General features: G+C 48.0%; 2 protein-coding genes across 3 annotated transcripts in view; both read left to right on the plus strand.

Annotated features, from left to right (window-relative positions):
- The first annotated feature begins 106 nt into the window (after window positions 1-106).
- Window positions 107-23,109, plus strand: Narf (nuclear prelamin A recognition factor). Its single transcript, XM_057775593.1, has 11 exons — window positions 107-243; window positions 1,387-1,467; window positions 4,341-4,484; window positions 6,705-6,837; window positions 8,483-8,617; window positions 8,830-8,948; window positions 11,255-11,384; window positions 13,516-13,579; window positions 14,641-14,778; window positions 15,096-15,253; window positions 17,047-23,109. The coding sequence occupies exons 1-11, from the start codon at window positions 217-219 to the stop codon at window positions 17,286-17,288; spliced, it is 1,371 nt and encodes a 456-aa protein (XP_057631576.1). The 5' UTR covers window positions 107-216; the 3' UTR covers window positions 17,289-23,109.
- A 1,560-nt stretch (window positions 23,110-24,669) lies between these two features.
- Foxk2 (forkhead box K2) overlaps window positions 24,670-25,853 on the plus strand; it is a 45,806-nt gene continuing 44,622 nt past the window's right edge. For both annotated transcript variants that reach the window (XM_057776028.1, XM_057776029.1), the window contains exon 1: window positions 24,670-25,180. In XM_057776028.1, the coding sequence (XP_057632011.1) occupies window positions 24,789-25,180 (392 nt within the window). In that variant the 5' untranslated portion in view covers window positions 24,670-24,788. The remainder of the gene's footprint in view (window positions 25,181-25,853) is intronic.

Consider the following 25,853-nt stretch of genomic DNA (forward strand, 5'->3'; position numbering starts at 1 on the left):
TGTGCCATACCACCCTCGCACTCATCTCATTGGTCCAGGGGCGTGGCTCATCTTGTTTCGACTCTCTCATTGGTCTACCACCGTCCCGGGGGCGTGGCCCCCGCGGATGAAGATAACAAAGGGTCGCGGGTCGCTAGCCAGCGGCAGGCGGCGGTGTTCCAGGCTTCCTCGTTCGGTTTAGCTGAGGGTGTCGGCCTCCCGCCAGTCCCGCTCCAGATGAAGTGTGAGCACTGCACACGGAAGGTGGGTGCGGCGTCCGGTGGGACCGGGGGCGAAAGCCAAGACCGTGCGGACCGTGCCGCGGGTCGGGCTCGGCCGCGTGCACCTTCCTTTCTGTCCTGTCAGTCTCTGATAGCCGTCACCTGTCTGCCGGGGACTGACCGGGCGGCGAGCTGGCTGCGGGCCACTGCGGGCGGCTGCACCGCCGGACTCGCTGTGGGTCAGTGCTCCATCTCAGTCCCGGCACCCTGTTGTGGAAGTCAAGGCTTAATGCAGTGATCAGAAATGCCTTGATGACTCTTATAATAAAACAAGGACAACAAACCAGCATACTTACATTATCAATTCCGGAGAAGGAATTAAGGGCAGGCCCTCCTGTCCTGCCCCGCTGGGTGGTTGAAATGACTGACATCCGCCACACTTGGTTCCACATGGGATAGCCATGTGATGCATGTGCAGGAACCTTTTTTTTTTTTTTTTTTTGACAGGGATTGTATCATATCCAAACACCCCATAAGTCCATAAGTTGTTCCTTTTTACTTCTCACCATAAGTGGTAATTAAACGTCTTTCGGGGAATCACCTGTATTCTTGTGTGATAGCCACATCTAAGTGTTCTGGTAGCCGTTTGGGTTATATCACTTCTGTTCTTAGTTACTAAAAGCAATGCAGATGGAGGTGTATGTTTATGTGTATCCATCTTTAAATATGGGTGATTTTATTTCTGTAGAAAGGGTTTCTAGAAGTAAGACTTAACTGTTCAGGATATGTTTTGTGTTTTGATAATGGAGAGAATCATGCTAAATTATTCTTGGCTGAGCTTGGTGGTACACACCTGTGATCCCAGTACTTGAGAGATTGAGACAGGAGATCACAAACTAAACATTAGACAGTGCAATTTATCAAGAGCCTATCTCATTTTTTTTAAAACCTGGTGTGGTAGCAGACACTTTAATTCTAGCACTCAGGAGGCAGAGGCAGGAGGATCTCTGTGAGCTTGAGGTCAGCCCATTCTACATAGTGACTGCCAGGGCTATATAGAGAGACCTGATCTCAACAAAAGCTAAAATAAAGAAAACAGAAGAAGAAAGTTTCCTTTCTAACATTTTCTTGTCTTTCTTCATCCCCTCTTTTCTTTCTTTCTTTCTTTCTTTTTTTTTTTTTTAAGGAATGTAGTAAAAAATCAAAAACTGATGACCATGAGAATGTGTCCACTGATTCATCAAGTCCAGCCCAGGAGAATGAAGAGGCAAGTAAACATTTGAGTTTGTGTCAGCCTAATGTGAGTTGGGGGAGCTGCTGCTGCGTCGTCTCCTGTTAGGAGTTCATATTGCCTTGCACTTCACGCACTAAGAAAGATTGAAGTAAGAAGTGGCAAGGGCCATGTATAGGCCAGTCTTGAGGCCAGGTACTACGTGAGAAAGAGGGACATCCTGGTGCGCTGTTGAAACCTGTGTTCTGTGAAGTGGAAGGGATTTAGGTTCTGTAACATGTGAAAAGACATAACTCAAGTTTCGTGATTCTTTAAGCTTGCTGCTTAGGTGGCTGTTTCTTGAGTTCACCATAGCGATGCTTGTTTTGTATTTATTACACATCACAGTCTGAGCTGGGTTTTATACCTACCTTACTTCATGCTCTGGGGGCATTTGCCTCTGCATGTGTCCTGCCATGTTCTGGATTCACAGAGAAAGTTGTGGTCACTGTTCCCTTAGAAAATATTAGGACTAGTCAGGCATGGTGGCATACCAGTGAAGTCCCAGTTTGAGTCCTGTCTAAGCTATACAATGAAACCTTGTCCCAGAAACAATAACCGAGAGACAGGGATTTAAGTCAACAGACTGGTTGGCTAGCTAGTGTGAGGCCCTGAGCTCAGTCACAAACAGACACATTGATTTTAGTGCTATTTAGATAGCTCAACTGGTAAAGAAACTTGCCACCAAGCCTCAGGATCTCAGTGTGATTCCCAGGACCTATGTGTGACATATGAACACAAGATGACATGAGAGAACATTCTCAAGTTGCCTTTCTACCTCTACACCAACACATGTGCCATGGCTCTAGCTCCCCACCACACACTATTAGGCAAGCAAGCAGTCAGTGTACAAAAACAGCTTTTTTATGTAAGCGGAGAATTAATAACATGGGAGAGGTAGGTAGCGGGTTTCCCCCTTAGAGTTAGTAGTTCTGATGTCCTGTTTAATCTGATGGGCATAGCTCTTGCTCTCCGGTGTGCCATTACTGTGCTTTGGAGACTGAGCCTTTGGGGAGTAGCAGTGGCCCCTGGAGTTCTGGGTCAGTTCGGGCCAGTGCTTTAGACACCAGAACTGCTCCCTCATGCCTACACTCTGTTGCATGGGGTTGGAAAGAAATCTAATCCCACTGGATGCGAGCACACACCTGAGACGTAGAGTCCGGGTGTCAGTGTCATGGGTTTGAAGCTCGCCTAGACTGTACAGCAAAATTCCATCTCCAAACAGCATGAAATAAACCCACAATCTTTTGAGGCCCTGTTTCTTATCAGTGTTGTGGGGAGTTGGCTTTCTTCCCTCCCAGGGTTTTGGTGAGGATGAGATAAGTCCGAACACCATCTAACAGCACCTGAGCAATGTAGTGTGGACATACTTGGGGAAGAGTTGGTAGACGGAGCCCTTAAGGTGAGAATTAATGCCTGGTGCCCACTGAGGTCAGAAGAGTGTGTTTGAGTCCCCTGGAACTGGAATTACAGACGGCTGCTAACCACTTTTTGGATGGTGGGAATTGAACCTGGGTCTTTGGGAGAGCAACCAGTGCTCTTAACTGCTGAGCCATCTCCAGCTTCTATCTGCTTATTTTTCTCTCTGAGACAGCATCACACTAAGCATCCCTATGGCTTGGAACTTGGTCTATACCATGCTGGCCTTGAGCTCAGTGATCTTTTCTCTGCCTCGGGAGTTCTGAGATTGAAGGCACGTCCTGCCATCTCCCAGCTTATTTTATTTCTTACTAATACAATCTGAACCTAGAACCTTGCACTTGCTAGGAGAGGTGTGTCAGTCACCCACACCGCTAGCTCCTAAGCACCTTTTAGAGGTGCTGGGCAGCATAAGGAACTTAAGTTGCCAACCTCTGTGAGGTCATTAGGGAGGGACAAGCAAGTTGACACTGTGGTAGTGGGCACTGAAAATAAACGTCAGGATGCCAGCTCTGTTAGGGCCAAGAGGCGAGTGAGAGCTCTTTTGGGATATTTCCTGTGGAAGAATTCAAGAACAAAACCAGCAAGGCTGAACATGAGCCCTTGGGCAGGGCAGGGCAGGACAAGTCAGGCAAGAGCTGTCCCATGGCCCCTTTTCTGAGAGAATGCTGTCAGGCTGTAGCAGTGGGAATGTGGCTCGTGCTTTAGTGGATTCCTCTGGGGACTGAGAAGGACAAGGGTGGGCACAGGTTCCAGCATCCAGGTGTTCAGCACCCCTTTACTGAGATGGGAGTGGGTCAGACCCAGCAGTTCAGAGCTGGGAGCTGAGGTCTGTGTTGCACACAGGTGGAAACCTCAAGCCATCATGACTGTATGGACAGTCTGCTCAGCAGCGTGGAGCTGGAAGAGCTCGGCAGGGAAACCTGAGGCTTGTTACAGGCACTGGAGAGGAAGGGTGGGAGGAGGAGGAGATGGCCATCAGGCCAGTTTGCAGCAGGCAGGAGCATCATCTTTCCACACGATAACACTGGGGCTAGTTCACCCTTGGCCATCTACATGATCCTAAGTGCCGTCAGGGGCCTTGTGCCATGACATGTGCCTCCAGTGCCGTGAGCTGTTCAGAACGGCGACCATTGCTCAGTAGCTCCGCCTGACACTTCAGGCATTCAGGCACGACCTTGTCTCCGTGTTAAGTGTAGATTCTTTTCCTTATTGGGCTTATGTAGTTACCCTCCCTAGAGAAACAGTGCTACCAAAAAATAAACAAAACAAAACGAAACATAAAAGCAAACAGGTGGATCTCTGAGTCTGAGGCCAGCCTGGTCTACAGATCGAACTCCAGAATTCTAGGAATTCTAGGCTACACAGAGGAACCCTGTCTTGAAAAACCAAAAAAACAGAAAAAGAAAAGAAAGAAAAATAAACAATGTTAACACCATTTTCTTTCCTAGAAGGGAGAATTCCATAAGCTGGCAGATGCTAAGGTATTTCTGAGTGACTGCCTGGCATGTGACAGCTGTGTGACTGTGGAGGAAGGAGCCCAGCTTTCCCAGCAGAGTACCAAGGACTTCTTCCATGTCTTGGATCTTAATAAGGTATGGTGTCAGCTGGAACTGATGGTACAGGCCTGAAATTCCAACTGCTGGGAAACTGAGGCAGGAGAACTGCAAGTTTAAAGTCTGCCGAGGCTACAAAGTGAGCTCAAGACCACGCTGGGCAACTTAACAAGACTTTGTCTATGAATGACTGAATGACTGAACAGCTCAGTGGTAGAGCACTTGTACTAGGTTCAGTCCCCAATATATGTAGATAGATAGACAGACGCATAGATGCATACATAGATACATAGATACATTCCTATTATGCTTACTGTTACTGTGATGAAACACCGTGACCAAAAGCAAATTTAGGAAGAAAGGATTTATTTGACTCACACTTCCGCATCTTAGTGAATCATTGAAGGGGAAGCCAGGTTAGGAACTCAAACAGGGCAGGAACATGGAGGCAGGAGCCGATGCAGAAACCATGGAGGAGTGCTGCTTACTGGCTTGCTCATCATGGCTTTCTTATAGAACCCAGGACCACCAGCCTGGGAAGGCACCACTCAAAACAGGCCCTCCTCCATCAGTCTCTAATTAAAATGCCCTGCAGCTGGATATTTCTCTGTCTGTCTCTGTCTCTCTGTCTCTGTCTCTCTCTCTCTTTAAAGTATTTTGCCTGACATGTTTGGTGTGACTGGCAGATTGGCAATAAGAAACCCGCTATAAACTGTGATTGGATGCACATTCTCTTAGCTTCTTCCATGAATGTTGGCCCTGCCTAGATGTGAAGCTTCCCTGAATGCATAGTCATTTACTGTAGATCTTATTGAAATGCGTATTTTATTTAATGTAAGTATATTTTGGAACAGATTTGTAAAAAAAAAAAAAAAAAAGTATTTTGCCTGCATGTCTGCCTGCAGGCCAGAAGAAGGCACCAGACCTCATTACAGATGGTTGTGAGCCACCATGTGGTTGCTGGGAATTGAACTCAAGCCAGTGTTCTTAACCGCTGAGCCATCTCTCCAGCCCCTCTGCAGCTGGATCTTATAGAGACATTTTCTCAGTTGACTTTCCCTCCTTTCAAATAACTCTATAGCTTGTGTCAAGCTAGCATAAAACTAGCCAGCACAGATAGATGCGAGGGGGCGGGAGATCTGGCTCCATCAGAGAGAGAGAGAGATCTGGCCCCATCAGTGTTTGTCACTGCTCCTTGGTCCTTTGTATCTGCAACTTGTTCCTGATGTGAGGGGGCCACTGCTGCTTTGTAGAACATACTACATTCTATTGTTATGTTGCACGATGTTGATTTTTGTAGGTGTGTGGAATTCTATGGTTAACATGTCAATTTTGTATGTGACATTTTATAAAATTAGTCTATGACTTATTTGCCAAAGTATTTTAGTTTTATAAGTCTATTAAATGAAAAAAATTCAATTTTGTAAACCTTCCCTTTTCGTGTTGTGTGACAGTGTCTAATATATATCAGGCTAGTCCCAAAATTTCTATTCTTCTGTCTCAGCCTCTACAGTGCCTGGATTGTGGGCTTGTGCTACCATGACAGAAGCTTTGTACATCTTGCTTTTGGATATTGGCTGGAACTTTTAAACTGGTACAAAATAACAGAGGTGATAAGCAGTACTGGTTAAAACCTTCCTATGGACATTAGTGGAAATGCTTCTAAGTTTACTTCTAAATTGAATTTTGTTAGCAATTTGTTGTAGATGTCCCTGTCATCCTGCATTTCACCCAGATAATGAGCTCTGTCTGGAGCCTCATAGACAACACCGGAAGCCTAGGTGTACAAGAGATGTGCAGCTGATCCTCCTGCCTCCCGTCTCCTGAGTGATAAGGTGACAGTCAATCGCTCACCACCACACCAAGACCCTATGCATTGTTCTTGTTTGCTTGTTTGTTTTTCAAGACAGGATTTTTCTTCTCTGTGTAGTCCTGGCTGTGTTAGAACTTGCTCTATAGCCTATATCTTTTTCTTTTCTTTTTCTTAAAAAATGTATTTTAGAACTTTTATGTTTTGCTGGGCTGTGGTGGTACATGCCTTTGGAGGCAAAGGCTGGTCAATCTCTTCAGTTCGAGGCCAGCGTGGTCTACAGAGTGAGGTCCAGGATAGCCAGGCCTACACAAAGAGAAACCCTGTCTCAAAAACAAAACAAAACAAAACAAACAAAAACTCCATTTACTATGAATTTCCCATCGAGGTGTCTGGCTTCGCTCCTGATGCAATCGACACACATGTGACATTATTGTTCTCCCTTCTAGAAATGTGACACCTCAAAGCACAGAGTGCTGGTCGTGTCTGTGTGTCCTCAGTCTCTGCCTTATTTTGCTGCTAAATTCAACCTCAGTGTCACCGATGCATCCAGAAGACTCTGTGGCTTCCTGAAAAGTCTTGGTGAGTCAGTCACTTTTTATTTTTTTAGTTTTGAGACAGATTTGGCTGTCCTAGAACTCACTCTGTAGACCGGGCTGGCCTCAAACTCACAGAGATCAGCCTGTCTCTGCCTCCCGAGTGCTGGGATTAAAGACCTGTGCCACCACTGACTGGCCAGTGACTATATGTGTGTGTGTGTGTATATATATATATATATAATACTGTTGGTATATACTTTAAACTGATGAAGGGCCCTTTTTAGTTTTCAAGTTCAGTTTTTAAAGGCACAGGATAGAAAAACTTTGGAGAAACTCCTGGAACGTCAAAACCCCATTCCTTGTGTCATGAGTCCAGCTTCCTATCAGTGGTAGGTGGGTGTCACATACTCTCTGCTGTGTGCAGACAGATGTTTTGTTATAGTGAGGTTGACTGGTCTGTGGTAAGATGTGAACCCCTGCTGGCAGTGTGGACAGTGATTACTAGGAGGCTCCTGTACTTGCCTCCAGCTCACAGAATGAGTATTTGATAATTATTTCTGCAACGACCAATGTCTGTTTTCCTAAGAACCTTTTTCTAGCTAGGTAAGCTATAGCCCTTACCTACGTCTCTAGCCCCATGTGATCTTTTATAAGGAATGAAAGGTGGTGATTTGCTTCAGTAGTGCACTTGGGAGGCAGAGGCGGGCAGATCTCTGTGAGTTCAAGGCCAGCCTCGTCTACATGGTAAGTACTAGGCCATCCACAGATATACAGTGAGACCCTGTCTGATTAAAAAAAAGAAAGAAAAAAGAGCTAGGTGTGTCAGCCGACTCCTGTAACTCCAGCATTGGAGGAGCAGAGACAGGTAGATTTCAGGGGCTCCCTAGCTAACCAGTCTAGCTAAAATAGTAAACCTCAGGTTCTGTGGGGAAGCTTTCTCAAAAAGTAAGGTGGAGGGCCAGCAAAAATGGTTTGGCAAGTGAGGGCTATCTCCAATACAGGAGAGTACTGGTGTAATTCATTGCTCCTCAACACCATACACAAAAGTGAGAATCAGGAAGACGTTGTAACACGTCTATAAGTAGCACACAAGAAGCTAAGGCAGGAGATCATCCATGGTTCAAGACCAGCTTGGTGACCATTGTGAGTTCCAGGCTGGCCAGGACTATTTAGCAAGACTTTGTTTCAAACAACAAACAAGTAAAATGCCCAGTCTGAACCAGGCCACTGTTGTAAGAAAAGTACCAAGACTAACTGTGGTGTGCTATCAAATCTGTGTGATCTGTGTTTGTATCTGAAACAGGAGAAGGCAAAGTTGAGGAAGAATTAGGTTGCTCAAAAGCTGGGGATGGTTGTGTCTACTTAATAATGCTAGCATATAGAAGCCTGAGGTAGAATCCAACTTCATCGCCAGCCTAGGCTACATAGAGAGACCTTCCTTGTCAAAATTAACAAAAAGCCAAGTGTTGTGGTCCATGCTTTTAATCATAGCACTTGAGAATCAGACAGATCATCACAAGTTCAAGACTAGCATAGTCTGCATAACTTAATGAGATTTGGACCAGCTAGGGCTGCATAGTAAGACCTTGTCTTAATATAAAATGAAAGACAGAGAGTGCTTAGAAGTCAGATGTGATCTGGATCCCTACTTGGTCTGAGAGAAACGTCCATGTCCCTCTTTCCTGCAGGGGTGCACTATGTATTTGACACCACAATCGCGGCAGATTTCAGCATCCTGGAGACTCAGAAGGAATTTGTACGCCGGTATCACCGACACAGTGAGGAGCAGCGTGAACTACCCATGTTGACCTCTGCCTGTCCTGGTGAGCACAGGCCTGCTGGTGCCATTTCCCCAGAACTGTAGAAATAAATGTTCTGGCTTTGGCTAGAAGTGGGCAGGCCCATCCCACTCAGCAGGGCACCTTATGAACAGGGACGATGCAGAGGAGATGTCTTGGCTCATTCTGGGGGTGACAGTCTCAGTCAGAAGGCAGGAGGAAGCAGAGGGATCTGACCTCATGTGTTCTCTCTCTAGGTTGGGTCAGATATGCTGAGCGGGTATTGGGCCCCCCAGTCATCCCACATCTCTGCACTGCCAAGTCCCCCCAGCAGGTCATGGGCTCCTTGGTGAAGGATTACTTTGCTAGAAAGCAGGTAAGCCAGCCTCTCTAGAGAAGAGCAGCAGAGGGTAGACTCAGGTGGGTACAACCTGAGGGAGAATACTGTACACTCCACGGACAGTGTAGCCCTGGACCTCCCGGTGGAGACACTGCCTGATTGCGTCTGTTCTGGGTATCTTGGAAAGCTAAGCCCCCCCTTATCCTGGCTTTTTGCTCCAGGCTCCAGATGCCCCCTCTTAGCCTGCCTTTTGGTTTTGTTTGGTTTTGGTTTTTTTGAGACAGGGACTCTCAATGTAATCCTGGGTGTTCTGGGACTCACTGTATGGATCAGGTTGACATCAGACTCAAAGATCTGCAGCCTCTGCCTCCTGAGCACTGGAATTAAAGAAATGTTCTAACACACCTGGTCCTAAATTTTTTTATTTTGAATTTTACTTTTTATTTTATGTGTGTGGGTGTTTTGACTGTATGTATGTATGTCTATGTACCACTTACATGCCTGGTGCTACAGAGGTCAAAAGATGCCATTAGATCCTCTGGAACTGAAGATACATCTGGTTGTGAGCTACTCCGTGGGTGCTGGGAATTGAACCCAGGTTATCTGGAAGAGCAGTTGGTCTCCTTGACCACTGAGCCATCTCTCCAGTCCCTGGTCCCATGGTCCTAACACTATCTGTCACACGATAGATAAAACCTAGTGTAGGGTGCCTTCATGTCCCTTGCCTCAGCCCATCCCTATCTTGTGTTCCAAGACTTTGGGCACCTTGAGATAAATCACACCCTTCCTTTCTTCCTTCTTGTTAACCAACTGTTTAAGCACCACACTGACTAGGAAAGACAGCAAGGGGAGGGATCTTCCAAACACTGAAGCCAGCCTAAAGGTCATATCCATCTGACAACCTCATTTTAGCCATAGGAAATGTTTGTTTATAATCATCACAGTTGGCAAATTTCACCCCCCGCCATGTGTATTGAGTTGAAGGGACTGAAAATTGGCTGTGGATTGGTCTTCATTTCCCATTTCCCTTGCCCTCTATTTTTTTTTAAAGATACACACACACACACACACACACACACACACACACACACACACACACACGTTGAAAGAGCTGCAGGCAGGTCTGCTTTTCATCCTGCCCTGCTCCCACACGGCTAGCTTAGCACCCTAAATAATTACACGGAAACTGTATTCTTTTAAACACTGCCTGGCCCATTAGTTTCAGTCTCTTACTGGCTAACTCTCATATCTTTTTTTTTTTTTTTTTTTTTTTGGTTTTTCGAGACAGGGTTTCTCTGTAGTTTTTGGAGCCTGTCCTGGAACTAGCTCTGTAGACCAGGCTGGTCTCGAACTCACAGAGATCCGCCTGCCTCTGTCTCCCGAGTGCTGGGATTAAAGGCGTGCGCCACCACCGCCCGGCTTAACTCTCATATCTTGCTTAATCCATATTTAGTAATCTGTGTAGCACCACGAGGTGGTGTCTTACTGAGAAAGAGTCAGCATGTCTGACCTGCATCGTCCATCTTGGGCTGGAGCTTCATCGCATCTGGCTCAGAGGAGAGGCATGGCGATTGCCTCACTTCCTCCCAGCATTCTGTTCTGTTTACTCCACCTACCTAATTTTCTGTCCTATCAAGGGCCAAGGCAGTTTCTTTATTAACCAATGAAATCAACTCAAAACAGAAGACCCTCCCACATCACACACACACACACACACACACAATGTTCTATCTGCATGTCTGCCTTCAGGCCAGAAGAGGGCACCGGGTCCATTATAGATGGTTGTGAGCCACCATGTGGTTGCTGGGAATTGAACTCAGGACCTCTGGAAGAGCAGTCAGTGCTTTGAACCTCTGAGCCATCTCTCCAGCTCCCCCTTGCCCTCTTATACCTGCTTTGAGAGTTCTGGCATTTCTAAGTCTTCTCAGGGCTCCCAGCCCTGTGCTCTCTGAGTGGAACCCAAAGTTACAGATCTGATTGTAGGTGCTGGTGGGGACAGCTGAACCTATAGCAACCTCTTGGCCTAACGCCCAGAAGGCTAAGATCAAGGTATAGTTCCTCTTGAACTCTGCCCCTACCCTGAGTAGGGTTTTTGTGCTCTGGCCTCAATGTAAAGGTCACTGGGCAACTGGCTCTTGATTTGTCTCGGGAGAGGGGGTGGCCTAGATGTTGTTTCTTGAACAGCTTCAGAAAGTCTTCAGGTAAAACCTGTTCTTACCTGTGCAGAGCTGGTGGGGTAGTACCGTACATGGGGTAGGGTAGGAGCAGCATTTGGGACTCCCCCATGTTCTAGTTGACATCCTTGCTTCCCTGAAGCTCTAAGTGAGTGCTCTCCTCCACAGAATCTGTCTCCAGAGAAAATTTTCCATGTTGTCGTGGCTCCTTGCTACGATAAGAAGCTGGAAGCTCTTCGGGAGGGACTTTCCACCACTCTGAATGGTGCCAGGGGCACTGACTGTGTGCTGACATCAGGTGAGAGCCGGACTCAGAAAGTGAGCATGCCTCTGACAGGCCACTCCGGCCGAGCTGCCTGGTGGCACTGATAATTGGGTTCAGCAGCCTAAAGTGAAGAGGAGGATCCTGCATACTGCCTGCCCTCAGTCTTCTTCCAGATGAGTCAGGTCTCTGGGAAAACGATACTGGCAACATGGCTCTTAGGTAGTATGTTCTTACATCACAGCCCATCAACATGCTTTCTTTCCTGTAGAAGCAACAAGTGTTTGTGCACCCAAACAGCACTGGGGAGGCCAGGAAGGTTAAACACGCAAGCATCCTTCAAAGGAAAGGGAATTTTAACTTGTCCTCCTGTAATTCTGGGAGTGGATGTAGTTTACTGTGTCGAGCCAGGCTTTGCCCATATCCCCCAGAATTTAGGTTTTACTTATTCCAGACCCTTCCCCCATAAATCTTGAGCATTGTTTCTGGGCCATAAAACCCATCCTTATGAATGATGTCTTTTGTACAGCCCCAGTGACTTCTATGTTATCTTAGGGCCAGACCAAATCCTGACTCCCGTGGGCATTATGTCTACATCAGTCATTTATTCTCCTTAGAGCCTGTTCAGGAACTCACTCTGTAGACCAGGCTGGCCTCGAATTCATAGAGATCCGCCTGCCTCTGCGTCCCAAGTGCTGGAATTAAAGGTGTGCGCCACCACTGCCCAGCCCCCTAGACCCTTATCTTGAGCATTGCTTCTGAGTCAACAAGAGACCATCTTAGGGATGAAGCCATATGTGTTTGTAAAGAGCATCAATATAAAGACGTCTTAAGCTTTCTTGTCATCACAGAGCCAAGTCAATTGTTACCAGAAAACTTTTTCCCTAAAAATTATGCTGTGCTTAAATATGGGTAAAATAAGTGAGCTGTTGGTCAGACTCTCGAAGTCTTGGCCCAGCACCAATAATACCACGCTGAATTGAGTTTCATCCTTGTCTCTTTGTGGATGCTTCTCTGCCTGCTGTAAAGCCTGTGGAGACCATACTTTCCCACATGTGAGGAAACCGATATACACTGAAAAAAGTGGAGGATTCCTATGTACTCTAGTGAATGCTGCATTTAGTGGCCCTGCTGGCAGCCCTCTTCAGATGCTATGCTTTAGAGCAGTGGTTCTCAACCTGTGGGTGGTGACCCCAACCGGGATTACAAATCAGATATCCTGCATATCAGATATCTACAGTATGATTCGTAACTGTCGAAAAATTATAGTTACCAAGTAGCAAGGAAAATAATTTTGTGGTTGTGGGGTCACCGCAACACGAGGAACTTTACTAAAGGGGCTAGCGTTAGGAAGGTTGAGAACCACTGCTTCAGATAGAGACTACAGCAAATTTGGCTGGGGATGAAAATTAGCCGCTGGTGTCCTGGAAGCTTTTCCGAAAAGAGAAGGTCAAGAGCACTTGTGAGAGCTTGTTAGGATCCAGGCTCGTCTGCTTGAATCAGACTCTGAAAGCTGATCCTTGAAGGTGTGTGGACCAGGGTCAAGTGGCCTGGTCATCTCTCAGGATGACCTTGAAGATCAGGAGCTCTTCTTCCCTGTCCTGTCCTGGGACTCCAGCTTTGACCAGGGTGGGACAGTGTAGCAGGGAGGGTTCAATGGTGCTGGTCTAACTTCCTGAGCAGGGGTCCAGTTTCTCTCGAGCACCACATTGAGAACTCAACCTGTGCTGTGTGTTAATGGTGTCTCATGGCACCTGGTGCCTTACTGATGTCTAGGGGACTCTCCCGGGGGTTTTTCTTGGGAACCTGTGTATAGAAAGAAGGTGGTATACAAAGTATACTTTTCTGGTAATGCGCAGTGTCGTGTCACAACCTCCAGTGCAGTGTGGCGCATACACAGGCTTTCACTTTGATTCAGTATGAAGCAACTACAGCATTACCTCAGGTCAGGGTTCAAAAGAGGATTCTGTTTTTACATCTTTTTAGAGCTTTTCTGATGCCAGCATTACCTTTTCCTGGCAAGGGGCTCCTGATATATGAAATGGATTATACAGCAAGAGGGGGTCCTAGCTTTCTAATGCAGAATTTCTCTGGGAGAAGCAAAGCCTAACCCAGAGCTCTGGACCACCTGTCCTCCCAGTGACTCACACCTCTTGTTTTCCTCCAGGTGAAATTGCTCAGATAATGGAGCAAAGTGACCTCTCTGTGAAGGATACTGCTGTGGATACTTTGTAAGTGGCATCTTTGTAAATGGGGAGGGGCCTCTAGTGAGCTTTGCAGGCTCGAGGGCTGCCCTAATCAGATCATGTGAGTACTGAGACAGGTTCCTGCAGTTTTACCAACCTGGCCTTTGCAATGGCTTCTCTAGTACTGCCAGGGGATTGCGGGCTTACAGTATCCTTCAGGAAGAAAGGCAAGCGAAGAAGCTATGTGGGGAAAAGAGCCACGCATCTAACACTGTGACTTCTTCTGGTCCCTTTGCACCAAGAAAACAGCTGTTGGGTTTCTGTTTCCCATGGTGACCCTGACGCCCAGCTAGGACTTTGGCTTTCGGTGCATAGAGAAGCAAGGGAGTGAGTCCCAGTGACACAGCCCCACTGCAGTCTTGGTTAGATGTGAAATGACAATCACGTTGGTCATTAGACCTCATTAAGGATATGCTCTGGGGGGCTGGAGAGGAATCAGCGGGTTAAGAGTGTTTACTGCTTTTCCAGAGGATCCAGGTTTGTTTCTCAATCACCCATATGGTGGCTCCCCAAAGTTTAAATACCTGCAAAGGACTAATCTTTAAGTGGTTCCCTGGATACTGTTCCTATAAAAACTGGGTTAGTACTTTGTCTTAGGCAGGGTTTCTATTGCTGTAATGAAACACCATGACCAAAAAGCAAGTTGGGGAGAAAAGGGTTTATTTGACTTACACTTCCACATTGCTGCTCATCACTGAAGGAAGCCAGGACAGGAGCTCAAACAGGGCAGGAGCTGATGCAGAGGCTATGGAGGGGTGCTGCTCACTGGCTTGCTTCCCCTGGCTTGCTCAGCTTGTTTTCTTATAGAACCTAGTAAGTACCACCATCCCAGGGATGGCACCGCCCACCATGGACTGGACCCATCCCCCATTGATCAGTAATTGAGAAAATGCCTCACAGCTGGATCTCATGGAGGCGTTTCCTCAGCTGATGCTCTTTCCCCTCTAATGGCTCTAGCTTGTGTCAAGTTGGCACACGACACTAGCCAGTACGTACTCGCTGCCTGGTCATCAGCACCAGTGACGATTTTGTCTTGTCTGTTTGAGGTTTGGAGACGTGAAGGAGGCGGCAGTACAGCGTCACGATGGAGTGAGCTCAGATGGGCATCTGGCCCACGTCTTCAGACATGCAGCCAGGGAGTTGTTTGGCGAGCACGTGGAGGAGATCACCTACCGTGCACTAAGGTTTGTACTAAGGTTTGGCCCATATGCAGTGTGTGTGGTGTACGTGGTGTACGCAGCTGCTCTGCCTGTGGCTGCTCCACACGAAAGCCAGTGCTGCCTACGATTAGAAGGGCCTTTTGTGAGTCTCCCCACTGAAATTATCTTGGTGACATCCAAAACTTAAATTGAAAAATGGGTCGATATGGTAAACCTCGCACTGGGGAGACTGAGGAAAGATTGTGAGTTCAAGGTTAGCCTGGTCTACATAGCAAGACTATACTTCAAACAGAAGTGATCTTTAGGTCAATGACCATTAAAATCCATGTTTTGATTTACAGAAACAAAGACTTCCATGAGGTCACCCTTGAGAAGAACGGGGAGGTCTTACTGCGCTTTGCTGCGGCCTACGGCTTTCGCAACATCCAGAACATGATCCTGAAGCTCAGGAAGGGCAAATTCCCATATCACTTCGTGGAGGTCCTCGCATGTCCCAGAGGTAAGTGGTGCAGCAGGCCCGTAACAGCCTGTCCACAGTAACCACGCAGGGCAGGTTGCTCCCTCATGCATGGCATGCCATCCTCAGCCATGAAGTTCCCTTCCCTCAACTGTGGCGTGAGAAGTGGACAGCTGTATCCTTAGACATTCCCTTGTGAGTGCCGTAGGGGAGCTCCACCTGGTACCAAGGTGGCTAATGTGGAGCTGGTCCATAGGGCCCACTGGTGGAAGCTGGCCGTGTGCAAACTGGCAGCAGGAAAGACAGACATTGCTTGCTCCCTAGGAGTTCTCCTTGCTGCACAGGGAACTTAACCATCCAGGTGTAAAGACCAGGGCAGCTGAAGAAAGTTCCCGTCTAGGCAGAGAGACAATGAGAGCAGGCCAGAGCTGGGATAGGTGTAGTGCCTAGAATCTCTCGCTGATCGAGACGGTGTAGGTACTGGAGAATGAACAGAGCCTCTGATCTTAAGTCTCTCTACGCCCCTGGGTGTGACGGAGCAGCCTCAAGACCAGGAGTGTCTAGGTCATCCTGAGTTTGGGGTGACGAAAGGTACTCAAGTAAGAACACCAGAGTTCTCAGAAAGGCCCGGAGGAGCTAGGCAAGGTGCATTGTCAGAGACGAGAAAGGGTCCATAAGGAGTGAGATAAAGGAGAGCCTATATATTTCTAGTCCATCCGTGTCCTAAGGGATCTTCCAGAGGAGGGAAGCTGCTAGTGACCAGCATCTAAGGGGGGATAAGAGCAGGGGGCATCTACTTTTCCTGGGGTTGTACCCTGTGCTACAGTAGAAACAAGATGGCTGGGGAGGGAGCCTCTAGGAGGGCCCCTCTTGCTTTCTGGGGAAAACTGGATAGGCCTGTGAAGGAGAGAAAGTGGGTGCAGCCCGCGAAAAAGTGGACATCAAAAGTCCAGCTGTGAAGTGGCCGATCAGTGGAATTTGTTCCTCCTTTTCTTTTCCCCCCTGTTGCTGGAGTCTGAACCCAGGTATTGTACATGTATATACGTGTATAAGGGCTTCCTTAGACCTTTCTACTGAGCTATGTATTCCCAGCCTATCTCCTGGCTCGTTTAAATGAAAGCTTGATGCTGGGAGTGGAAGCCAGGAACTTGAGCCTTCTAGACACACACTCTGCCACCAAGATATTCCTACCCCTACGTCCTTAGTGCATTTTGGGGCGTGTGTGAGTGTGTGTATGTGTGTGTCTGTGTGTGTGTGATCTGCAGGTCTAAGAGTGGGTGGTACTGACAATAGGAGACCCACACTGATTTAGACTGTATGGCTGGGATGCTCATGCAGAGCTCTTAGCTCACTCAGCCCTAAGGCAGCCTTGTAGGGCCTGCACACTGCCAGCATTGTGTGCAAGCAGTTGTGCTCATAGCTTTTTTAGCCATTCTGTGCTTTGGGGGTAATTTTCAGAAGCCAGGAATCCAGACAGCAGAAAGCTGCCACTTCTAAAGGCTTTTAGGTAAAACCTGTTTATAGGTAATGTGTGTGTGTATCTATATCTATATCTATATCTATATCTATATCTATATCTATATCTATATCTATATCTATATCTATATCTATATCTATATCTATATCTATGGTAAGACTAAAGAATACCCAGGACTCTCCTCCTGGACAGGCCCCATGATAACCTCAGAGAATTCTGCGAGCCCCAGAAACACACCCAAGTCACATGGTACTGCCTGTTTCATGCTTCTGCTTCCAACTGTGCCCCTTGATGTGAAGCTCCCTTGTAACCGGCTGTCCCACAGGGAAGACGAGGTCCACCTCTGTGTATCTTTCAGGATGCTTAAATGGCAGGGGCCAAGCCCAGACAGAGGACGGCCACACAGACCGTGCACTGCTGCAGCAAATGGAAGGGATCTACTCCGGCATCCCTGTGCGGCCCCCAGAGAGCAGTGCGCATGTGCAGGAGTTGTACCAGGAGTGGCTGGAGGGTACTGAGTCCCCCAAAGTCCAGGAGGTGCTGCACACCACATACCAGAGCTTGGAGCCCCGCACAGACGGCTTGGATATCAAGTGGTGACGGAGCCGGGAGGGCAGGAGGGGGCAGCGCCGAGTGGAGAGCGGTGGATGTTTCATGAACAACGGGTCGCTCCGCGGCATGCAGCTTCACGTGGTGCTACCTTTGTAGTGTGTGAGGAAGTGGAATATTTTCACATGGAAAAAGCATTTTCCCTCTCTGAGTATCCTTTTAGCCCAGGATTGTGAGAAAGACTCCAAAGATGAGGCCAGGGACACGCCCCTGTCTTTCAGGGGTCTTGTTTGTTTGTTTGTTTTTTGTTTTTTAAAGAATCCAAAATGTATTCATTTTTTGTTTTCTGTTTTTTAAGAAAGGATTTCTCTGTGTAGCCTGTCCTAAAACGTGCTCTGTAGACCAAGCTGGCCTCAAACTCTCAGAGATCCATTCACCTCTGCCTCCCAAGTGTTAGGATTAAAGACGTGTGCCACCACTGCCCGGCTCCAAGTGCTAGGATTAAAGGTCTGTTCCACCACCACCCAGCTCAAAATATGTTCTTAAAGATTCTCAAGCCCCTGGAGTTGTGATCCATGAACCTCAGAGTATTGCTGCCGAAATGGAAGGGCCAGGCTGCTCTATGGTGGATAACTATCGTTTCTACACAGGTCCAGTCTTCCTACCCAGTTTGACTCTTTTACTTGTACACATTTTTTAAAATAATTTTGAATTCTAGGGCCAGCAAGAATGGCTTATTGGTAACAACCTTAGTTTGACAATTTCTTGGTGGAAGGAGAGACCACCTACCGTAAATTATCCTCTGACTTCCACACAGGCACCGAGCCTGTCTGCTTTGAGGTAGATCCTCTTCATAGCAGGGGAAAGGCTGATGAGAACGACAGATATCTGCCGAGTGGAACACTTGCTTAACATACATGAGGGCCTGATTTGAATTATTTTAAAATAAATGAGCCGAGAATTAAGAGGGTAGCCTACTTACGCTTTGGGGTTCTAAGGGAGGTCCAGCTCATCGGTTACCGTCATGGGGCAGGAAGATGCTGGTAGAAAGGGGAAACAGTGTCTCCACACAGAGAAGTAGCTGCCCAGAGGTAACCTCTACACAATCACTTGACACATGCCAGAGTTCATCCAGGAGGTGATGCCTGAAGAAACCCAGGCGGTTTTGTAAAGCACTTGGATTTTGCTCATGTATGTAATTGCCTTGACTCCTCAGTGCTGTTGGCTTTGGTTTGTTTTGTTGCTCCTGCGAGACTGACTAGGAGCATAACTGAGTCTGTTGTAAACGCAGTTCTCAACCTGTGGCTCGCAACTCCCCCCCCCCAGGGGTTGCATATCGGATATCCTGCACATCAGATATGTGTATTATGATTCATAACTGTAGCAATATTACAATTATGAATTAGCTGTGGAAATAATTTTATGGTTGGGAATCAGAATAACATGAGGAACTGTATTAAAGGGTTGTAGCCTTAGGAACATTGAGAACCACTGTTATAAATTATAATTTTTTGCCTTCAGTCTATATACCTTGGTATCTATCCCTCAAAGTAACTGATTATGGAATAAACAGTGCAGCAGGGTCTAAATATAGAGTTGAAGGGCCCAGAAGCTGTCCTACCTATCCCAGATTACAGCCTGCAGTATGCCCCAGCCTGAATGATGTTACCTTGTTCCTGAGTCCCTTCCTGATAGGTCAGGAGGATGCCCAGCCAGCTCAGAACACTGAACTTCAATGGTGGGAAGGGACTGACTTCCTATCTGTGACAGCAGCTGAGGCTAGGTCTAAGATATGAGATGGCTTCTGTTTTGCTGATGCTAGGTTGTGGCCCTGTGAGCTTTTCAAGACTGCAAATGGCTTTCCGTTCCTCCATCATAATGGAAGGATGAGCAGGGTGGTGGTGACACACGCCTGTAACCCCAGCACTCGGGAGGCAAAGGCAGATGAATCTCAAGTTCAAGACCAGCCTGGTCTAAAGAGCAAGTTCCAGGATAGCCAGGGCTACACAGAGAAACCCTGTCTTGAAAAAATCCAAAACAAAAATGCAAATAGTTTAAGCACAAAGTGAGACAAGACCTGGTCAAAGCAGCATGACAGTTGTGGTCAGAGCAGACAGTGTCTTCTGATGAGTGACTGGTTCCAGCATGAGGAGACAACACAATCCCAGTTCTTATCTACTCAGTATTCTGTTTCACGGCACCTATGATCTAGCACGGCAGAGGGCCAGTTTCTTAGTTTGTTTCCTACCTGACCTGAGCTGTATTGGTTTATGCCACTGTGGATGACCATGCTTATACACGATGAAATTCTGTCACAAACAGCAAATTTGGTTTCTATTACAGGTAATTTAGAAATGGTTCTATCAGGGTGGGGCCATGGTTCAGGAGCAGACTGTGTGCCTATCGTACCTGGCACTGGGTTCATCCTCTGAAACCACAAAAGCAGAAAGTTGGTGGGGAAAGTTTCACTACATTCTTTCTGGTAATGTATACGTGGGATTGCTGTGAGATTTGACCCAGCCTATGTGCCCTACCCATCACTGGTTGACATTTGGGCTTGCCAGATGCATCGCAAGTGAGCCAGCTACACAAGTTGCAGTCGCAGCTGGCAGCTAAGCTGCAGGTACTGCCTTGGGTGCAGCACTCATCTGAGGGGCACAGCTGGCTGGAAGGGTAAGGCAGGAATATGGCTTTTCTCCCACTTGGTATACTACATGTGGGTTCCGTTCTGCAGCTACAGATGGGAAATTACCTGAGGAATTTACTTTGGCTTGTTACAGTCCATTACAGCAGAGAAGACGCCTCATACCTCACCTTCCATGAAGCACAGTATTTCCTGTGGATGTGTCTCCTTGTAAATACTAAGTTGAGATGGATGTGAACTGAGTGCAGCGTGTGTGTGTGTCTGTCTGTCTAATGCTGGGAATGGAACGCAGGCAAAAACTGAGCTACATCTCTCTCACACACATACAGACACACACACTTACTCTTTTTATTTTGAGACAAGTTCTCAGTAAGTCACCCAAGCTGGCTTTGAACTCACTCTGTAGCCTGGGCTGGTCTTGAAGTTTCCATTTTAATCATCCTACCTCTACTTCCCAAGTGCTAGGGTTATAGATGCAAGCTACCATAACCTGTTTGTTTGTTTGCATGTATGTATGTATGTATTTATCGTTTTTCAAGACAGGGTTTCTCTGTGCAACAGCCCTGGCTGGCCTCAAACTCACAGATATTTGCCCTACCTCTGCCTCCTGTGTACTAGGATGGATTTAAGCCTGCACCACCACCACCCAGCCCATACCCTGTTTATACAGTGGAGGGACTGAATCCAGAATTTGGGGATATACTAGGCAGGCTTTCTGATAACTGAGCTATGTCCCCAGCTCTGTTTCTTCTCCTTATCCCTTTCTTGTCCTCCCCTCTGCCCTTTTCTTTCTCCTTCCTTTCCCTTTCCACCCTTCCTTTTACCCACCCCCTACCCCCTGATACCTAATGCTGGCCTTGAACTCTGGCTCAAGGGATCCACTCAGCCAACCAAGTAGCCGTGACTACAGGCTTACGTCACTGCTGGAGCAGTTTTAATAGAGAACATCTCAGGATCATACTTTTCCAGCCAGATATGGGGCATACATCTTTGATCACAGCACTTATAAGGTAAAGGTGGGTGAATCTCTGGGTTGGAGGCCAGACTAGTTTACACAGTAAGTCTCAGACTAGCCAGAACTAAATGGTGGAGACACTATCTCAAAAAACAAAACAAAACCAAAACCCCCTTTCCTTCGGCCTTCCTCCCTGCTTCCTTTCTTCCACCTTTTATTTTTTTTAATAATTTGTTCTTATTTTATGTGCATTGGTGTTTTGCCTGCATATGTCTGTGTGAAGATGTTGGATCCCCTGTAATTGAAGTTACAGACAGTTGCGAGCTGCCCATGGGGGTGTTGGGAATTGAACCTAGGTCCTCTGGAAGAGTGGCAAGCGCTCTTAACCGCTGAGCCACCTCTCCAGCCCCCCTTTTGTGTTTTTGAGACCTCTATGTCCAGCTAGCCACATTCACATCTCCTCTTCCACCCACTTTCCCTGTCCCTCTCATTGCCTTTCCCTTTGTAGCCAATTCCCTCCGTTCTGTTTTGTTTTGAGATACAGTCACATTTAGGCAAGGCTTGCTTTGAACTCCTGATTCTCCTGCCTCCAGCTCTCAAATGCTGGGGTTACAGGAAAGCCACCGCCCAGTGAGATTCTCCTTCAGATCCTGGTAGTAAATTTGGGGATGGGGGTAGCCGGAGAGATCGCTCAGCAGCTACTTTTCTAGAGGACCCAAGTTTGGTTCCAGGATCCACATCAGGTGACTTAACCACTTTTAACTATGGCTCCAGGGAAACTGATACCTTCTTCTGACCTCTGCAAGTAACCACGTGTACCTGGCACACACAAAAAAATCTTAAACCAGCACTGGTGGCAGAGGCAGGTAGATCTTTGTGGTTCAAGGTCAGCCTGATCCACTTAGTGAGTTCCAGGTCTGCCAGGGCTACACGTGGGATGATCTCAAAAAAAGAAATAAAAAATAAATAAAATAAAAACAAAAAGCAACAAAAACCAAACCAGGCAATGGCAGTGCATTCCTTTAGTCCCAGCACTCAGGAGGCAGAGGCAGATAAATCTCAGTTTGAGGTCAGCCTGGTCTACAGAGCGAGTTCCTGGACAGACTCCAAAGCTACAGAAAAACCCTGTCTCAAAAACAAAACAAAAACCCCAAAGCAAACAAAGAGGAAGGCAAAACCCAGAATATTTTTTAAAATTCAGTCTGCGATGTATATTGTTCAGATCAGGTATTTCCCTGCCTGAGCACCGCAGAAGCAGGCGCGATAAGCAAGTGCCTTTATCCCAGCATTTGGGGGGTGGCATTAGAATGAGAGTTCAAGGTCATCCTCAAAACATTCAGTATTTTAGGGCAGCCTGGAGTAGATTGAAAGGAAGAGAAGAAGGAAGCAAACCATCTCCCATAGTGTCTCACTAATTTCTCTTCCCAGTCACTTCACGTCATTGCCAGGTCTTTATAATGTCAGTCAATTTTAGCCCCTCCATCAGGTGTCAGGATTTTGGGGGTTGGTTTGTTTGTTTTTGTTTTGTCTTTTTTTTTTTTTTTTTTTTTTTGAGACAGGGTTTCCCTGTGTAGCTTTGGAGCTCTGTAGATGAGGTTGGCCTTGAACTCACAGATATCTGCCTGCCTCTACCTCAACACCACCCGGCAGGATTTTTATTTTACATTTGTTTTTGGAGAAAGTATTCCCAACTATTGAGGTGATACTAAACACACTTCTGCCATTCTGTAGCTGTGTATAAAGCAGTAAATCAAAATTTGCTGGAGTATGCATTAAATTTCAGTACTTGGGATGCAGAGAAAGGTGACTCTTGAGTTCCAAGCCAGTCAGGGCTACATAGTGACACCCTGCATATGGATCAAACTGAAAATCATCAAAGATGCTCTATGTCTTGCAGGATCAAACATTCAGCATATGGAGCAACTGAAAACCATCAAAGATGCTCTGTGTCCTGGAGGATCAAATACTCAGCTGGGTGGGGGTGGGGCATAGGAGGAAGTATACGCGGGTGGATCCTGGGGACTCACTGGTCAGCCAGCCTTGCCCAAAAGGTGAACTCCAGGTTCATTGAGAGACCTTGCCTCACAAAAAGACAAGGAAAATAAACATTGGGGAAGACATCCTGACATCAGTCCCTGGTGTCCACACATCCTGCAAGAGAGAAGCATTCACTCTTATAAAATACGTGTATATATAACTAGACAAGCACACGGACCCTATTAGTATGCAAATTTGCTTTATGCTAATAAAAGCTAAACATGTACGTTGAATAATTGCTCTAAAATAAATATCTTTATAATTTATTATAAGTGTTTGGTTTGGCCAGATATGGTGTGGTACATGCCTTTAATCCCGACACTTGGGAAGCAGAGGTGGGTGGATCTCTATGAGTTCTAGGTGATCCTGAGCTACATAGTAAGTTTCAGGCCAATCAGAGCTAGAGAACAAGACTCTTGTCTCCCCCCCCAAAAAAAAACCCAAAATCAACCACAAAAGCCAAACAAAGCAACATAACTGTATGTTTATTTTGTATACCTGTTATTACCAGGGTTGTGTAAGAAATTATTGGACAAAAATTGGTAGAGAGTGGAAAAAGATTTAGCCCTGTTAGGTAGATGCTTGAAGCACAGTGCAGCCTCAAAACAGCCCTGGGCTCGAACATGTATAAAGCAGAAGCTCAGTCGCTGTCAGTGATAGCGAAACACTTCTTGCTCTTGACTACGCATTGCCCTTTGACTGTGTTTTGTCTCTAGATGTTTACCTGGTTATTTCCATGGTTATCTCTACATCATCTACAATCCCTCAAATGAATGTTTAATAAAATGTCTTTCTTCCATATTTATAGTACAAAGCAGTCAACCTTTAGGAATTTATACGGTAATTAGTCATCTATATGTCAAAAAAGACATGGAAATGTTATAGAGACACATTGATTGCCATTACATTTATCGTTGGGACACACAGAATGAATTAAAATGTGAAACGTTCTGACGCCTCTCTCCCGGGGCCTCTATTTAGAAGCTCTTGTGCAGATTAAGCACAGCCTGCTCTCAACCTCTCCACTATACGGTCCCTGACCCGAACTCCTTTTGTGCCTCAGTGAGAGAACACTGCATCGCATCAGCCAGCACCTAGGGGCCACCATGTTGGTGTGACGTTCCTCATGACCACGTGCCTCTCTTAGCAGAACCAAAGCAGGTGCATCGCTGCCCTTCGGTCCTGGAAAAGACATTGGGGCCTGAGCTTCACCCCTGTATGGCACTGGCTTCTTGAGCCCCTCACAGCCTGCTCGATCAGCAGGGCTCTGCTGTTCTCACGGCCCCCGTGATGGTTTCTTTTTTAATGGGAGTGATGGGCTGGCTGTCTCTGTGTCTCTCTCTCTCTCACACATACACACGCACACACACTGGCAAAACGTTCAGATTTGCAGTCATTGCTATGAATTACTGAGTGCAGAACTATACACCGGGGTAGTTTTGAGTTGCAGCCGTGCGCTGTGTCACACTAGCCGTGCAACGTGCGGGACTCGACGCAGCCTAGGGCGCAGTACGAGCGTGGCCACCGGCTCTCGGGGCGCACCCGCGTCCGTCGTGACCTTGGACCCCCGCTCACCCCGCGAACGCGCGCGCCCCCACGCCAGCTCCCCATCCGCCCCGGGTTTTCCGCGCCGCCGCGGCCAAGCTGCGTCGCGCGACGCCGCCGGATGTGCGGGCGCTCGGCGGCGCGGCTCGCCATTGGCCGGGCTCGGTAGCCCCACTGCGTGCGCCGCGCCCATTGGCCAGCGTGCCCGTCCGTCGTCCGGCCCGGCGCGCGGCCGCGCGAGCTCCCGCCCTCGCAGCTCTCCTCGCCGGCCGGCGGTCTCGGCGACCGTGCTCGGCTCGCGCGGCCCACGACCGCGCCCGGGCCTCGGCCCGCCAGGGCGCCCGCGCGGATCGGCCGGGCCTCGCAGGCGATGGCGGCCGCGGCGGCGCTGTCGGGCGCGGGCGCCCCTCCCGCGGGCGGCGGGGCCGGGGGCGGCGGATCCCCGCCGGGCGGCTGGGCCGTGGCGCGGCTCGAAGGCCGCGAGTTCGAGTACCTCATGAAGAAGCGTTCGGTGACCATCGGGCGCAACTCGTCGCAGGGCTCGGTGGACGTGAGCATGGGCCATTCGAGCTTCATCTCGCGGCGCCACCTGGAGATCTTCACGCCCCCGGGCGGCGGCCATAGCGCGGCCGCCCCGGAACCCGCGCAGCCCCGGCCGGACGCGGGCGGCGACTTCTACCTGCGCTGTCTCGGCAAGAACGGCGTGTTCGTGGACGGGGTGTTCCAGCGGCGCGGGGCGCCGCCGCTGCAGCTGCCGCGCGTGTAAGTGGCGGGCGGGGGCTGCGGCCTGGACCTGACCCACGCTAGCCACCCCTCGGGAGGGAGGGACCCAGATCCCCTTCCCTGGGAGCAGGCAGGACCCAGACCCACCACCCCAGCTACCTACGAGCGGGATCAGACCCTGAACCAGACCTCTGGTCACCCTTCGGGAGGGAAACTGACCGCTATCCAGGAGCGAGGCTAGGTTCAACACCAGGACCAATTCACTGATTGTGACCTACAGCCAGAATCTAGACTTAGGGACCCACCCTAGCATAACGCCCACTACCCGAACTGGACCACATTCGCAGATTCCACCAGGGATGTTTAACCTGCTGGCCCCCCTATGTCAGATCCCATGCACTGGTATTGCAGCCCACAACCCTTTGTCCAGTCTGACATGGGACTCCCAGGACACAGACCGTCATTTCTATCATCAGCCACCGGCTCGCCCTACCTTCATCACCTGTGTTGGTGGGTGGAAGTTTTATGAGCTCTCTGTGCCTTCTGGGAGTTTGCATAAGTTGTTATAACCATCAGGGAGGTTGCACCCAAGGGAGATGTTAAGCTGTGTTTGGTAGGAAAAGTGACCCGAACTTAATACCCAACTTAAATCAAGGATAGGTATCTTGTTACTTTTTCTTGTTAACATTTTCAGTGGCAAAAAATTTTGAAG

The sequence above is a fragment of the Chionomys nivalis genome, chromosome 7, assembly GCF_950005125.1.
Source record: "Chionomys nivalis chromosome 7, mChiNiv1.1, whole genome shotgun sequence".
Lineage (NCBI taxonomy): Eukaryota > Metazoa > Chordata > Mammalia > Rodentia > Cricetidae > Chionomys > Chionomys nivalis.